General features: G+C 36.3%; 1 protein-coding gene and 1 pseudogene across 1 annotated transcript; both read left to right on the forward strand.

Moving 5' to 3' along the window:
* Positions 1-6,273: 6,273 nt before the first annotated feature.
* LOC131321260 (uncharacterized protein At1g28695-like) lies at positions 6,274-11,504 on the forward strand (annotated as a pseudogene).
* Positions 11,505-13,552: 2,048 nt separating this feature from the next.
* Positions 13,553-16,233, forward strand: LOC131320691 (uncharacterized protein At1g28695-like). The gene is made up of 3 exons (XM_058351480.1): positions 13,553-13,835; positions 14,580-14,957; positions 15,510-16,233. The coding sequence occupies exons 1-3, from the start codon at positions 13,629-13,631 to the stop codon at positions 16,014-16,016; spliced, it is 1,092 nt and encodes a 363-aa protein (XP_058207463.1). The 5' UTR covers positions 13,553-13,628; the 3' UTR covers positions 16,017-16,233.
* The last annotated feature ends 1,257 nt before the right edge of the window (positions 16,234-17,490 follow it).

The following is a 17,490-nucleotide window of genomic DNA, read 5'->3' on the forward strand; positions in this document are numbered from 1 at the left end:
ATTATTACTCTCATTTCTCTCTCCATTTCTTTCACTCATTACCCAAAATCCAAAACTAAAATACTAAAACGAACATGGTCATGTTTAATAAGGGAGAGGGTATGGAACTTCGACCTACTTTCCACACAGGCGCGTGCTGCCCAAATGAAACCATAGACCTTCAAATCACTACAGATAAATTCAAAGGCGACGATTGGTTTGAATCTAACCACGTCGACGAGTGGTTTGAATCTAGCTAACCACGTCAACACTGGTTTCTACACAATAAGACAATTTCAATGTTTGATTCTTGGTATGTGAAGAAAGATAACTCGATCCGGTGGATGAAAGAGCAAAACGTTTTACAGACAGTCATGAATAATGGTTTTGTTTAGAGACTTTTAGGATTCAAGGTTAGTTTTTTTGGACACACTTCAATTTAGTGGCTTTTTTGAAAAATAGAAGAGATGTTGAGGGTTGTGGTGATTGTTCATGCTAATTGAGAGTTGTAGCATAAGAGCCAGGGGCTGATCTCGTAGTTTCATTTTTGCATGATTAGAATTAGGCCTGTCAATGGGCCGGATTCGATCCAGATCCGACAGATCCGGATCCGGATCCGATAAGACACAATCCGATCCGGATCCGATAAGACTCAAATCCGATAGTGGTACTCCGGATCCAAAAATCGGGATCTGATCCGAAAATCCGAATCTGATTCGGAAACTTCTTTTACTTCAAAAATTTTAGCAAAAAAAAAAATATTTTTTAATTATTTTCCGAAAAAAAATTTAATAGAAAATAAAAATAAAAATACAACTTCTTAAACATTTTTTTTTTCAAAATAAAAATTTTACTATTTTTAAAAAAAAAATTAAAATTTTAAAAAAAAATAAAGTTTGGATTCGGATTGATAACGGATTTAATCCGATCCGATCCGGATCCGTATTGAATTACCGGATTCGGATTATCGGATCGATGTTATCGGATTCGGATCCGGATCGGATTTTTCGGATCGGATCCGGTCCATTGACAGGCCTAATTAGAATTAAGGGCCAAGGTCTTATCCATCTACAAGGGTTCAAAATTTGGATCTATTGTAAAAGCATGTAGCTGGTAGAAATAACTGAAACAACTGGAATTATTGAGAAATCCGCTTAAGTTGTATGAGACTAAAATTTCATCTATTTTTGTTTCCTGACGGGGGTTGGTGATGCAAATTAAACTGTCACATTCTTGCTATAACGCCGTGAAATTTTGATTTGTTATAGAAGGAATTTAACGAAAAAAGCGAAATAATTTCAGCTATTTCACTAAAGATAAAGTGTGGCTCGGAAATTAAAGTTACATTATTATAACTCGTGGGTTAATGAAATATATTTTCTTGAAATAAAAACATTAAACAGAGTTAACAAAAAAAAAAATTTACAGAAAGACGGCTCCATTCTACGGATAAACCCGAGGTTCCATCGACCCCTTAGTCCTCTAGTTGATCTCAACTCCATTAATTTACACCTGGTGTGAAATGTTAGTGCAAAAAAAAAAAAAAGAAGAAGCACAAGGCTTGTCTGCAGTCACGTTTGGACTGCAGAGGTGCGGTTGGAGTGTTCGCAACCGTCGGATGATATTTTTACCGGCTGAGATTAACAAAAAAAACTTTTCCGAAGAATTTTTTTAAAAAATCTGGACCGTTGAATGCAAAGATGAATGACTGTGATACAACTGCATGAGCTCTCTGCAGTTGGATTGCAGAGAAGCCGGATCCAAAAAGAATACCACCATTTCCCCCAATGCATGAAATAGCGCTATGATAATTCTATAATATTCAATAAGCCCTGTAAGCGCAAAAAGTAACACACGTCTATTAGAGGGGTCATAAGGAGTGACATTGAATAAACAAATCCATGGGGACACTCCGGCCGAACAATCCCTCTCTCACGATGACGCTCCCATGACTTGAATTCACGACTTTCTGATTTTGATACCACTTATCAGACCGCTTTTCCACCATCTCTCCTAAAATCAATTGGTGTTAGGAAGGATTTCAATTAAATCTTTTTTATTGGAGTTTGACATCGCACACGCAAATATGTTTCTAGAACATAAGTGACATTGTATAATCAAATCCATAGAGACATTAATTTTGGGTCAACAAGTAGTGTTCGCTAACATATTCCAAGTTTGTTTAATCAAGTTCACTAAAATAGGTCTTAATCCGTCTATTAACAACGATGATATCATTAAACATCCATTAATTAGAAGAGTACGTAGCTCGGTGATGATCAAAAAAGAAAGGGAAAAAAAAGAAGTCGTGATCTTAATTTCGAGATTAGTTTTATATTTTCATAGTCTTTATTATATATAGGACAACGTGTGAAAGACACATTCTAAAATATTGTTTTGGATTTGGACTGGCAGTATTTTTGGTTTAAAAAGTGCCAAACTTAAAGCATCCGCAATGAGAATAATTAAAATCGATAATTAAAATGTGCCACGTCAGCATTTGATTATCCATTTAGTTCATAATCAAACCTAACAAACTTGATCTCCACATTGGTTATTTTTGTATCCTTATAAAAAAACCCCCCACAATACGCAATGCATCTATGTCCAATTGCAAACGAGTTCCAATCACGCACCCGACCACACCAAATTATTCGTCTCGATGAGACGATTCTAATGTGAGGTGTTTTTTAATTTTTTAGTTTTGAATTTGGTTATTGGTAAAAGTTGTTAAGTTTGGTTATTTAAAGGTCAAAATTTGATGAGTTGCTAAGAGGTTGCTAAGTTTGGTTATTACAATGTGAACACTTTTCTAAGCAAATATTGCTAACTTTAGCAACCTTTTAGTTTTGATTATTACATTGTGGATGTTCTTAGAGTAAAACCTACGTACGGATCAAAACAAAACAAAAAAGAAAAGAGAGAGAGAGAGAGAGAGAGAGAGAGAGAGAGAGAGAGAGAGTAAAACCTACGATGAATGTAAGTGAACTTTTAATTCGGAAAGTCTAAGCTTACTGATCCAAAATCCCGATCGGAATCCCAACGCTCCACTGGGCACACTCCGGCCACCGGACGGTCGATCCGAGCCGTCCAAAAATTCTATAAAAAAAAACCGAATGGGCTCGCGCGAGAATAAACGGCATCCGACGTGTGTAGATGGCCGATCCAAATAATCCATTTTTGTGTTTGGATCGGCCAAAAATGGAGTGTTTGGTTCGGCCAAAAATAGAGTTCTTGGATCGGCCACCTACACATGTCGGATGCCGTTTATTCTTTTTTCAGACCCACTCGGTTTTTTTTTATAGAATTTTTGAACGGCTCAGATCGGTCGTCCGGTGGCCGGGGTGTGCCTGGCGGGGTGTCGGGATTTCGATCGGGATTCCTCCCGTCGGGAACTGTAGCACCACTCCTTTTAATTTCTGTGTATTATTGAAGTTGACTACAGCTAGAGAGCATTTCCATTATATTCAGAAAGCTTAGGTGCCGTTTCAAATGCGCGGTAAAAAGAACTTTAAGAAAATGAAAGTTTTTCGAATTCACGTATTATAAAAATGAAAAATAATTTTTTGATTTTTTTTGCATTGTTTAAAAGATCTCAAGGAGATCTATCAAAAAAGATCCATATTGATAGAAAAATTATTTGCATAAATACATGATTTTTAAGCTTGAAAAACTTTTATTTTCCTAAAGTTCCTTTTACTGTTCATTCCGAACACCCTTAAGGGATCAAGTGAGAAATATGTGCTCCCGTTTGCAGATTCCGTAAACCACCAATAATTTTAAGTCAACCCTTCTAATTTACGTTCTCCCACTTCAAATTTAATAATTGTCCCTTAGCATCGAACACCAAAATACATATTTTTATGTACCCAACTTGCCTATGAATATGTGGATCAAAAAAAAAAAAAAAAACTTGCCTATGAATATGTAACGTCGTTTTCAACGAGTTATTTTTTTTTATTTTTTATTTTGGGAAACTAATCCATTTATAAAGCAAACCAACCAAAACAAAGAGAGGACCCAACTACAAGGAACCAAACAGGCAGCTCTAACATGAACCTAACTGCCTAATGAACGATAAAAAAATCTTATCTCGTGTTTCTTTCTTTCACTTGTTTTTCTTTTATTACAATTGGGCTTCTAAACAAATTGTATGCAGGCAGTGATTGGTTTCGACTTAATTTGGGGTTACATTTCGAGGTTTTTTTTAATTTTTTTTTTTCTAGAGTTTGTTAGTTTCGCATACTTTTTCAATTCGTTTTGAGGAGAAAAGTTTAAAAAGTAAAAATTACTATGAACATGGTATTCTAAACATGATAACCAAATGTGGCCACCAAAGCAAGGTCTACTCCACTAAGGTTTTAAGAGCATCTCCGGTCCTTACCCTTTCCCTTCTTCAAATTTGGGTCAAATTTTGAGAAAAAACTCATTTTGGGTAGAAGCATCTCTAATAGAAAAACCCTATTTGGACCCAAATTTATCATTTTTTAAATATCCAATGGCATTCATGTAAATAAGATAAGAGAGAATCCTCAGATCAGTAGCTCCACTCCGGCAAAGCTCCAAACGTCTCACGTGCAGGTTGGAAGAGATGAGGTGGAAGTCGTTCGGGCCAGTTTTTGATGAGTCGTAGCAAAGGGAGATGTAGGCGTCGTTGAGCTTGAGAGCATCATGGAGCGAATCGAAAGAGCTCGGGCAGGACTAGGTTTCGAGACATGAATATACAATGAGGTGTGGATGTGAATTTGTATCTACAATGAGAGAGAGAGAGAGAGAGAGAGAGAGAGAGAGAGAGAGAGAGAGAGAGAGAGAGGCGGAAAAATGGATATGAGTCTGGTTTGTCTCAAATTTGGAAAAGAAAATGGGTAAAACCCAAAAATGGGGAAGGGTTTGGGTCATGATTGGAAATGAGTTTTTGATGATTTTACCCAAAATTTTGGTTTGAGTCTTAAAATGTGTCAACACTGGAGATGCTCTAAGGGTCCTTAAGTGAACCCTTTGGTTCAAAAAATAGACTAAAATTTTGTACTGTATATGTTTATTTCGTGTGTGTGTAATTTGATATTTCTTTCATATTGTCTAGTCTGAATTAGCCCAACGAAGCCACATCTTTAAATTTAGTTGAACATGTGAGTAAGTAGATCATATATCTCAACGGACAAAATAAAATAAACTCAGCCTAAATTTTTTTTTTAAACCAAAATGATTACCTTTATTGATTTGTTTATATTTTTGTCTCCACTGAGTTAAAATCCTGTAGTTGCCCCTGCGACATAACATTGCTATTCTTGTTTTTTATTGTCTGCACATTCTGTGTTGGTTATAGGCCGATTTAATTCTCAATAACTTTACGGTTTCCATAACCTGTGTATAAAGTCCATGGAGTCGGCCAAGTACCAACTCCATCTTCTAGGTATAAAAAGGATACTTTGGATTCGTACGAATTACTACTCCTGTAGCTAATACCCCTACCCAGCACAAACCACAACTAAGAGATCGATGAAGAGCTCCTCTAGTACTCTGGAGTTTCCCCCTTGCCAACAATCGAAACTCGATTCTTCTTCTGTGACGAAGAAGAATCGAGCTTTTAAATTCACAATATTGTCCCTCTTGCTCGTCGGTGTACTTTACATCTTCATCGCCACTCCTTCTAGTTTCAAGCCTCCCCTTTCCAGCCCCAGGTCCCAATGCAATTGCTCAACCACGGTAAGCTTCTTTTCTTTGTCTTTCTTGGTACCCATTTGCCATTGATCAGTACTTGAGTTGTTGCGGGAGTCATTGGGTGGCTCCATTAATGGTTTTTTTTTTTGGGTGGAGAGAGTCGTACTGTTGAGCTCAAAGAATATCACTTACATGTGGTCTTGCTTTCACTCGATCAACTACTTGGAATCGATAAGTGTTTTTCGTACGATACACAAGCACATATGGCATATACGTTATACTAGTATTTTGTTATTATGATTTCTTTACATATTCGGTTTCAATTATTCATATATCAGTTATTATGGATGTGATGATTTTACGTGTATGGTTCAATTTTAGTTGTAATCAAGCTAACACTATCACAATTTTACAATTTTACAACTCCGAATTGTTATTTCTTAATGTAGTAACCAATATTGTAAGTTATCAACTGATATACTAATACATTCAAGAAATAATACAAAAAGCGAGATTTCAAAAATCAGGTACCGCTTTAGAAGATATATCAATTATAGATAGTTGTACGTTACAAACCCAAATGTGTTCCTATTATTGATACAGTCTATTTGATTACATGATCTACAGCATAAAATGGTTAATTACCAAGATGAACTCGACAAGGTTTTAGCCGAAACCTCGACAGAAAACAAGACTGTAATTATCGCTGTGGTCAATAAAGCCTATGTGGAAGGGGACAAGTCGATGCTTGATCTATTCTTGGATGGTTTTTGGCTCGGCAATGGTACTCAGGGGTTAATAAATCACATTCTAATTGTGGCCACCGATCCAGTATCCTACAACCGGTGCAAGTTTCTTCGGCTTCATTGCTACAAGCTTGAAACAGAAGGTTTAGAATTTGTTCATGAGGAGATATACGGGTCTGGAAATTATTTCAAGATGATGTGGAGGCGGACTCAGTTTCTTGGGGATGTTCTCAAGCGTGGATACAACTTCATCTTCACGGTACGATTTTATTTTCCAAGAGAAACAGAAACACAACTTGTATTGATAAAGTCATATACAAATTGTGCGGCTCATAGGTTTGAAAACAACAAAACAAAATACAAATAAAGAAACAAAAAATATAACAAAACAAAACAAGAAAAGCTGAATGAAGTTAACTTTGGTGTCGGACTCGTCAATCTGCTCAAAATATTCTTTTCCCATTGAGGTTGTTTAGTGATCACTAACAAAATACTCGTTGATATCTAATAACTTGCAAAACAAAGTTTGCAACTCTTTTAACAAACTCATATTTTTGTACTTATCGTTCTACGTAGTGAACAATCTTTCTTTCTGACACGAAAGGAGTATTTATTTGTTTTTATTTACTTAGTATTTAAATTTGATCAATTATTTAAATGATTGCAGGACACTGATATATTATGGCTTAGGAACCCATTTTCCATTCTGAGCCCAAACGAAACATTTGACTTTCAAATCGCCTGCGATGGTTACCAAGGGAACAAGCCCTGCGCTGTCAACAACGGTTTTTCCATTGTTAGATCGAACAACAAGACAATTTCATTGTATGATACTTGGTATGAAAAAAGAAAAGTCTACGTCGGAAAGAACGAGCAGGCCGTTGTGGAGTATCTCATGAGAGATGGTTTGTTCAGAGACTTAGAACTCAATGTTAGGTTTTTGGACACACTTTATTTTAGTGGCTTTTGTGAAAATAGTAGAGATATTAGGTCTGTGGTGACTGTTCATGCTAATTGTTGTATTACTATAAGTGCTAAGTTGGCTGATCTAACGACTGTGATTCATGATTGGGAGAGAGCTAAGAAGTTATCCACCAATGAGCTGTCAACATTTGAATGGTCAGAGCACAAAGCTTGTATAAATTCCACAAAAAATTGGTAAGTATGTATTCAAAAGTTTCAAGAAATTGTATGATCTTTGGATTTCATTTATGAATTGCAAGAACGACCAAGATTTGTTAAAATTGAGTTTCACCGACTCTTCTTGTTTCCGTAAGCAATTTCTATGTTCTTGAAATCGTTGTTCATGATTTTTATGTTGGTAATTAATCAAAATTGTACTCTTCCACTGTAGACTCCATTGCCGCGATTGAGAAGTGATATACATTTTTCTTCCTTGGTATATTATGCACCCAGCACCCCATAACATTTATCAAAAAAAGGCACGACATTCACCTCAAAGAGACATAACATATTATCACAAAGAGAAGAAACTATAACATTTTGAACTGAAAAGAGGCATAACTCTTCATCATAAAGAGGCCAAATATGTCACCATAAAGAGGCTTAACATTATACCGCAATAAACATAGCACATATATCGGTGCATACGGTCCATAGGTCTAAGTAGTTTCACGCCCCAAGACAGAGCACGACCCAAGACATAGTACGGCAGTGTGTCGCCTCACGACATCCCCACTTCCCATGGTTTATGCAATTTGATGTTTGAGTTCAATACATCATTTGTTCTAAACCTATTGGTGTTGGGGAAAGTTTTAATTAAGTACTTTTTTTTTTGTCATTCAACATCGCACTCGTAAATCTATTTTTGAAAGAGCCACAGGGAGTGATAGTGTGTAACCAAATCATGGAGGCACTCTGGGCCTAACAATGACTCTCTGACTCTGATCTCACTTGTCGGACTGTTTTTTCACTATCTCTCTTAAAACCAATTAGTGTTATAGAGGATTTCAATTGAAGTCTTTTTTATGACATTCAACATCACACATGCAAGTCCGTGTTTAGAGAGGGCGCAAAGAATTATATTGTGTAATATCCATAAGTGTACTCTGGGCCCAACAAGTAGTGTTTTTTATACTATACTAACATATTCTAGGTTCGTTTCATCAAGATGCCCACAATATTTCAATGAAATAGGTCTTAATCCGTCTATTAACAACAATGATCAATAAATTAGACATCCATTAGAAGAGTAGCTTGGAGATGAAAAAAAACAAGTCGTGATCTTAATTTCGAGATTAGTTTTATATTTTTATTATGGTCTTTATTTATAGGACAACGTGTGAAAGACACATTTAAAAAGTGCCAACTGGAGTAGTACAACCTACTATACGATAAAAAAGTGGACTTTTAACTTCCTTGTATATTGGAGACTTGGAGTTGACTCCAACTTAATTAAGAACTTCTCCAAATAGAAAGTTGATTTTTATTTCCAGCTTAATTTCAAGAACACCTTCTTAACTATCACTTTTTTTCAACATTACTCCCAATTATCAAAACCAAGTAACATCACCCCCTTGGTCCAATTCTGTTAGCAAATATTAACGTTTTGGATGAAAATTGATAATTTGGGCAGGAAATGAAATTCTAAACCTAAGGCCCAGCTTGGATGGAGTAAAAAGGGGAGGAGAAAAATAAGAGGGGTTATATGAGAGGGGTCCACTCCTTTTCCTCCGTTTGACATTTCAATTTTGTTTCCCTATTATTTCTTATCCCCTCTTTGTTTTCCCCAGTTCTAGGGATTGTCCGGTCTTAATTTTGGGCTCCTCTTGGAGTTGGGGTTCTCAAAAATAATCCGGGTTTGGAGGGGTGTTTAATTTGTGGACGAAAATACCCTTCATTATCCCCTTTCCCCATCTACCATTCAACCAATTTCTACTCTCCATTCTACCCAAAATCATACTTTTCATTCAAACCTATCCTAAAACTCCTTATTTAGTTTCAGGACTCTTTTAGGATGCTCATTGAAAGGCCTTAGAGTTAAAAATCCATTATGACCATTTAAGATAAAATGATTAGAAAAATAAGATCTTCGCATCAGTTCAAACAGATTGAAAATTGGAATAATTAATTTTTGACTATATTTTTTAATATATAAAGAGTGTAAAAAAAAATAAGGGTTCCAATTTTTAATCCGTTTGAACTGGAGTAAAGATTTTAGTTTTCTGATCATTTTATCCTAAATGGTCATAATTAAATTTTGACTCTAGGGCTCTCGTTGATTAGCCCTAAGAAAGTCGTAGAATCAAATATCTCTTAGAGCTAACCAACGAGAGCCATAGAGTCAAAATTTAATTATGACCATTTAGGATAAAATGATTAGAAAACTAAAATCTTTTCACCAGTTCAAACAGATTGAAATTTGGAACACTTAATTTTTTTTAAAAAACCGAATTTTATAAAAAAAAGGTGTTAATAATAATACTAAATTCGTTAATTTGTTAGTTGAAATAAATATTACGGCTTAAATTTTTGAAAATATAATTAAATTTGCAATTACATATAAAATGTAATACATAATTAATTTAGGAACTGCACAAGGGCAAAAGGGTCATTTGACAGCTTTTTATATCATCCACCCTATTAATCCCTCATCCAAACCAAGTATTTTATTTAATCCTCATTCTTTAATACCTCATCTAAATAATCTACTATTTAATCCCCCTAAACATCACATCAATATGGGTCATTTCTTATTAACTAATATCCCATACTATCTTATCCCCCTTATTAACTAATACTCCCAATTCTTTCCCTACATCCAAACGGGCCGTAAGAATTTTGGATTTGGATTTTAATCATTATTCTATTTTGCTCTAATCATTACTCTCATTTTTCTCTATATCTCCTCAATTATTACCCCTATTTTCAATTATTACTCTATTTCTCTTTACACTCATTATCTACAAATCAAAATCCAAAATCTCAAAACGAATGGATCAAAATGCCTTTCACATTGGCCGGAGAATTAGCCCTTGGGGTAGCATTTAATTATGCCCCTTACCTAGACCCATTTGATCTCCTCGCCCTCTTTACTCAATCCTACCCTTCTCCCTCAACTCCACCACAAGATCTACCATTCCATCCCTTCTCTTCCACTTCTGTCATCTCCTTTCCTCGGCCCCCATATACCCAGTTCTTCTTTCTCTCATCTCCTTTCCTCTCCTGTACTCCACACAGTACCCACATCTCCTCTCCTCTACTCCACACACCACCCACATCTCCAACCTTAAACCAAAAACTTGAATTCCACACATACACTTTGAGCAGCAGCTCTAGTTATACCAATAACTACTCACAGCACGATAAAGATGAAAGATGCGGATGTGGATGGAAGGTAGTGATGAGAACATTATTGATTGTGAAAAATTCCGGAAGAAGGTTCCTTGATGGTATCTGTGATGCCCCATGTAGACAAATGGCCCAATATCGCAATTTTGATCTACAAGCCACACCACACGAAGGAAAATTGTTCTCCTCTCTATAAAACTTCTTTTTATTTTTTTATTTTTTATACAACTGGAGTATTTATTTGTGTTTTCATTACTTAATATTTGAATCTGATTATCTATTTCACTGAGTGCAGGACATTGATGTATTATGGTTTAGGAACCCATTTTCCATTCTCAAATGAAAAGATAAACTTTCAAATTAGTACCGATAGATTCAGAGGGCCCAAATCCAATCGCATCAACACCGGTTTCCACATGATTAGATCGAACAACAAGACAATTTCATTGTTCGATTATTGGTACGCGAAAAAAGACGACTCCATCGGAATGAAAGAGCAGGACGTTTTGGAGACGCTCATGAACAATGGTTTGTTTGGAGACTTGGGAGTTAGGACTCAATGTCAGGTTTTTGGACACACTTTATTTTAGTGATTTTTGTGAAAATAGTAGAGATGTTGGAGTTGTAGTGACTGTTCATGCTAATTGTTGTTTTACTATTACTGCGAAGGTGGCAGATCTAACAGTTGTAATTCATGATTGGAAGAGGGCTAAGGATTTATCTGCCAATGAGACCTCAACATTTCGATGGTCAAATCACGTAGCCTGTAGAAATTCTCGCAATAAAGTTAATAAGACTTCAACTTAACTTGGACTTTTTCTTGTTTTTTGTTTTTATCATCAGCTTAGCTTGTATGATCCTATAAATTCGTCTAGTATTGTTTAAACAGGGGTTGGTGATGCAAAATTGTTCCATTGTAATGTTACTCGAAAAGTGCAAGAATAAAATCAAGTTCCACAAACCCGGGATCCTGTTGTCTCTAAGGGTCTCTAAAACAACGTCGTTTTGGTACAACCACACCCATTCAACAGCACCCCGTTTGGCATTCCATAGTAAGAGCATCTCCAAAGATGCTACTATAACAACTGCAAAATGAAATTATATTTGAAAAGTCATGTCAGTACAGTAAACTAGTTACATCATTTGTTGTATTTTTCTCACCTTTTTTTTTTAATCAGCAAAAGAAAAAATATACTAATACGAATCAATACAGGTACATCAAGGGGAAAGCAGTAGCAGCTAGCAAAAAGCAAGAACAAAAGTTGAATAACACAAGAAGAGAAAAAGGAAGGCAGAATCCTCTTGAATCCATTATCAACTGTATAGATCAAAGAATATCAAAATTCCGGGTTTGTTCGTTTGAGGGTCTCAAAATCTATGCGCACGGTCTTCAATAAATTTTATCTATCTAACTATTTATCTCTATCAACTCATTATTCTTAAAAACTTCTATCAAAATCCAAACCGATAGAATCACATTTTTTCCAGATTAATTCGATCGCGAATCCATTATCAAACCAAATCGACTCAGTGGCATAACAATTTGTGTGTTTCAATCAATCTTTTTGCATGCGTTATGTGTGTTCGGCCGCATCCCAATAGCTTTAACTTTTTTGAATTTTGAGAATCCCCATTTATCGAAACATCTATATAATCCCTTCAATTAGTAGACTTTGATCTATAAAATTGTACTCTGTGCAGAAAAGCTTAACTAGAAAAATAAATTTATCTCGGGAGTAAAACAAAAATGTTGACCGTATACCATTCTAGCTAGGTCTGAGAAAGGAGAAATTTTTGGGTGCCGACGGCCTACCATGTGGCGGTATCTGTCAGCAATTCCAATTGTCCAAACGTGTTTTAGACGATCTAAGTTTATTTCTTCTCTCTCCTCTCACCCCACAACTCTCTCTCCTCCTTTCCTACCTTTAAAAGCTGAACCGCTCAAAATATGTTTGGAACGACTGAGATCGCCAACGGAGTATCACGTATGTGGTACCCGCCCGGCACCCATAAACTTCTCCTGAGAAAGAGTGGGTACGAGAAAAGCTTCTTTGGGAGATGTGCATAAAAAATTACTTGATCTATTCCACTTCTCAATTTTATGAGCTCTAAGCCTAGATTTGTGGACCTAAAATAAACTTCTACTCCTTTTTTATAACAGAAAGTCTACGGTTACCGATCGGAAAATTCCGATCGAAATCCCAACGCCCTGCCGGGCACTTTCCGGCCACCGTATGACCGATCCGATCCGTCCAATAATTCAAAAAAAAAACCGAGTGGGCTCACGCGAGAATAAATGGCATCTAACGTGTGTAAGTGGCCGATCCAAGCACTCATTTTTTGGCTGATCCAAACACTCCGTTTTTGGCCCATCCAAACACAAAAATGGAGTGCTTGGATCAGCCACTTACACACGTCGGATGCTGTTTATTCTCGCGTAAGCCCACTCGGTTTTTTTTATAGAATTATTGGACGGATCGGATTGGACGTCCAGTGGCCGGAGCGTTCCCGGCGGGGCGTCGGGATTCCGATTGGGATTTCCCGATCGGTAACTGTAGACTTACTCTTTTTATAAAACTGCAAAGGTCCGTAGTACTAGGAAGTCCACGGCCGGTGTAAATCTCAAGGTAGAAATAGGAATCAGGGACTCATGGCGCAGTATAGTAAATAATTGCAGCAATTTATTTTAACAATTAACAGTTTGAATTTAGAAGAAATTCTTTCTAGAAATAAAACTCTTTTCAAAAAGAATTTTTTTTAAATCTGAACCGTTGAAAATATCTTTGAACGACCGCAATTTTTCAATACAAACTCACTACATAAACCCTAAAGTGAGCTTGCATGCCCCCGCGGGAGGGATCCTTAGAAATAAGATCCTTTCGGATTCGCAAGAGGTACCGTAAATCACAATCTAGCTACCAGAACAGAGAGATGAAGAGATCCTCTACCACGGGTTTCCCCCATTACACGCAATCGAATCATATTATGACCCATAAGATGAAGAATCGAGCTTTCGATTTTACAGTACTGTCACTCTTGTTTCTGGGTTTCCTTTTCATCTTCATCTTCTCCAATCCCTCCAGTCTCAAGACCCTCTTCTCCAGCTCTAATCCCGAATGCAAGTCCTCAACAACCATGGTAATTAGCTTCTTTCTTTTTCCTTTTCTTTCTTGGTTGATCCCCCCATTGGCCCATATTAATAACGAGTTGTTGTGGGAATTAATCACTGAAACATAGTGGCTCCAAGAGTTTCTTGGGAGTGAAAGAGAGTCAAACTTGTAAGCTCGAGGGATGTAAAATAAATCACTTGAAAGTGGTTAATTCAGATCAACCACTTGGAATCAATAAGCATTTTTCTTGCCATAAAACACAACCTAGCTCCCATATGGCATCTGCTTATAGTAGTATCTATATCACTGATTTACACATATTCGGTTTCGACGATTTATCAGTTATTATGGACGTGATCATGATTTGCTAATGCTACAGTCAGTTAAAAAAAAGAAGCAGCTATAATGCTATAACAATTTTACGATTGTACTTTCTTCTAATAACTTGTCAACGACATCTTCTCCTTAAACTTATTTCCTACCGGAAACACCCCATTAAAAGTTTCTAGTTGTACAACAATTGTTTCATATATCACGAAGATAAAAATAGAAATGCGTACAGTAGGAAGAGGAATGTATTGAGAGAGCTTCAATCAGAATTAGTAGATAGTACTAAAGAGAGTTCGGAACTCTTGTAAAACAAAAATAAAAATCGAGAGTTCAGAATTCCTGCACGGCTGCACCTCTATTTGAAAGATACATCCGTCATAATTGCTCATATTACCCGAAATGTGACCGTTTTATTGATACAGACTATTTACGCATTCTACAGATGAAAATGATTATTCACCGAGATGAACTCGATGAGGTGTTAGCTGAAACATCGATGGAAAACAAGACTGTAATTATCGCTATGGTAAACAAAGCCTATGTGGAAGGGGACAAGTCGATTCTTGATCTATTCTTGGATAGTTTTTGGCTTGGCGATGGTACTCAGGGGTTAATAAATCACCTTCTAATTGTGGCCACGGATGAAGTATCTTACCAACGGTGTAAGTTTCTCCAGCGTCATTGCTACAGGCTTAAAACAGATGGTGTAGATTTTGCTGGGGAGCAGTTATACATGACTAAAGATTATCTCGAAATGATGTGGAGGCGGACTCAGTTTCTTGGTGATGTTCTCAAGCGTGGCTACAACTTCATCTTCACAGTATGTTTCTTTGGTTTCATGGGAACTTAGACTTTTTTTAAAACATATTTATAAGTGAGTATTAGATTGTTTATCACCAACTCATTTAAATGCTTAAACTATTAGAGAGATGCAAAATTTTATTATTTATATTCTCAACACGCACCTCATGTGTAGCCGAGCTCTTCTTCATAATAAGCAGGCTAAACATGTGTAAGTCTTAATCATTAGATAGGATGTGGTTCAAATACAAGATCTATTGTCTGCTCTGATATCATATATATTAGATTGTTAACTATCAATTCATCTAAAAACTTAAATTTTTTTTTTTGATAACTATCTAAAAGCTTAAGTTATTAGAGCGAAAGAAAACTTTATTATTTATATTCTCCAAATGAGAATATACACTAGCATGTGGTTACATTTCTCGCACTTAGCATATTTTTTTGCACTTATTGATCTTACATAGTGGACAATCTGTTTGACATGAAAGGAGTTTTTTTTCTCCCTCCTTTTTCCTTTCTTTCTTTACTTAATATTAATTAACTTGATCAATTATTTCATTGATTGTAGGACACCGATATATTATGGCTTAGGAATCCAATTTCCATTTTGAGCTCAAACAAAACGATAGACTTTCAAATCGCAACCGATTTTTTCAACGGGTCCAATTCTGACCACCTCAACAATGGTTTTTCAATTGTCAGATCGAACAAGAAGACAATCTCATTGTTTGATTACTGGTATGCGCAAAGAAAAGACTATAGTGGTTGTACTGAGCAGTTCGTGTTGGTGACGCTCATGAAAAATGGTTTGTTTAAAGACTTAGGACTCACTTTTAAGTTCTTGGACACACTTTATTTCAGTGGCTTTTGTGAAAAGAGCAAAGATGTTGGGGTTGTGGTAACTGTTCATGCTAATTGCTGCCGTACTATAAGTGCCAAGGTCGCTGATCTAACAACTGTAATTCACCATTGGAAGAGGGCTAAGAAGTTATCGGCCAACGAGACGTCAACATTTCGATGGCCAGAGCACGTAGCTTGTATAGATTCCTGGAAGAATTACACAAATCCTTGGTGATGGAAAATGGATAAATCATTCTTACAGATAATTTACGGATTGTAAAAGTGCAAAGATGACGAAGAATTTGTTAATATCGAGTTTTGCCAACTCTTATTTCATGCCATATATATGCTGTTGGATTTATTCCAATTTGTGGACCAACATATTCATTTATGTTAAAAAGTTATGGATTATTTCGACTATCAAATATTATGGAGTATTTGTTTGGGACCCATTTTGGTTAGTGATCACCATTTAGATAATGGGTCATTTTGGTGGCACCTAATTTTTGTAGTATATTTGGGTTAAGTGTGGGCTTGTGCTTTTGTGTATACTTGGACCCATAATAGACTGGGCCATTTATTAGGCACAAGAGGAGTATCATGCTCTCATCCTCTGTGTGTGTGTATTTGGTCCACCAAAACACATACTTTTGAGCACTTAGGAGAGTGAGTAATAAAAGTGTAAAACACCTTCTTCTCTCTCCACAAAAGGCGAAGAATGTTGTTGTTCTTCTGTTCTAATCTGATCGATTAGCTTGCAGCAGAAATAAGCGCTTGACTCTTGTATTTAAGAACATGGCAGCTCCATCTCTCGCAGGTATGTGCTTGAATCTCAAGTTTATTTCATATGTCATGGATTGTAGCAAGATATTAGGGCTTGTAGTTGTGAAATTTCTAACACATGCATCTTGTTTCTGTGGGCGATTTCTATGTCCATGAAATTATTGTTCATTTTTAGGTTCGCAATGAAATTGTAGTCCTCCTTATGTGAAGCTATGTAGGCATTGTTTTGCCTTCAGAGAGAGAGAGATCGAAGAAGTAAGAACACACATATGTTGTTGTACCTGTATACCGAAATTTCTTCGACGTTCACTTTGAACTCTCGAAATGTTATATTCGGCTCTACCGCAGGTAAATCGAGTGCAGTATGTTCCGTTGTGACGTAGATTATTTTCATTGATTAGTACTACTACTTTATTCACTTTTCAACTGTAGTAACCCAAACCATCTCTTCATCAAAAGTTGGAAAAAAGGAAGAAGAAAACCATCTCAGGGCAACCAGCGTACAAGTGTGCTGGGACCACACGACCAGGGGCCACCCCGAGCCTCACTCAATCATTCCAGACTTTTTCACTCCCCGAACAAATTCCCAAATGCTTATGTTGTTAGAGAGGGAAGAATAACTTTGTTATTTACTGGATCACAGGCACACGTACGCGATGCACATGTAAATTAAATTTTTATGGTGTCTTCCTAATAAATAAATAATATTAAAGGATGAATGAGAAATTATTTGTCAAAATGAGCGTGGTTAAAGGTGAAAAGTCAATCCCATCCTATATTGCTTAAAGTTGTAAATTTTGATGGATATATTTAACCCAAGTTGAACATAAAGGCCCAAATCCCTTAGAATTTTGGTTTTGCACTTTTCTCTTTACACACAGTCTTCAATTATTTTTTTTCTCAATTATTACTCTCATTTCTCTCTC

Source organism: Rhododendron vialii, chromosome 3a (genome assembly GCF_030253575.1).
Source record: "Rhododendron vialii isolate Sample 1 chromosome 3a, ASM3025357v1".
In the NCBI taxonomy this organism is placed as follows: domain Eukaryota; kingdom Viridiplantae; phylum Streptophyta; class Magnoliopsida; order Ericales; family Ericaceae; genus Rhododendron; species Rhododendron vialii.

Excerpts from the sequence above, each read along its gene's own strand:
- LOC131320691 (XM_058351480.1), top strand. The coding sequence starts at position 13,629 with ATGAAGAGATCCTCTACCACGGGTTTCCCCCATTACACGCAATCGAAT. Across the intron at positions 13,836-14,579 it reads GCAAGTCCTCAACAACCATG|ATGAAAATGATTATTCACCG; the intron begins GTAATTAGCTTC and ends CGCATTCTACAG. Across the intron at positions 14,958-15,509 it reads GCTACAACTTCATCTTCACA|GACACCGATATATTATGGCT; the intron begins GTATGTTTCTTT and ends CATTGATTGTAG.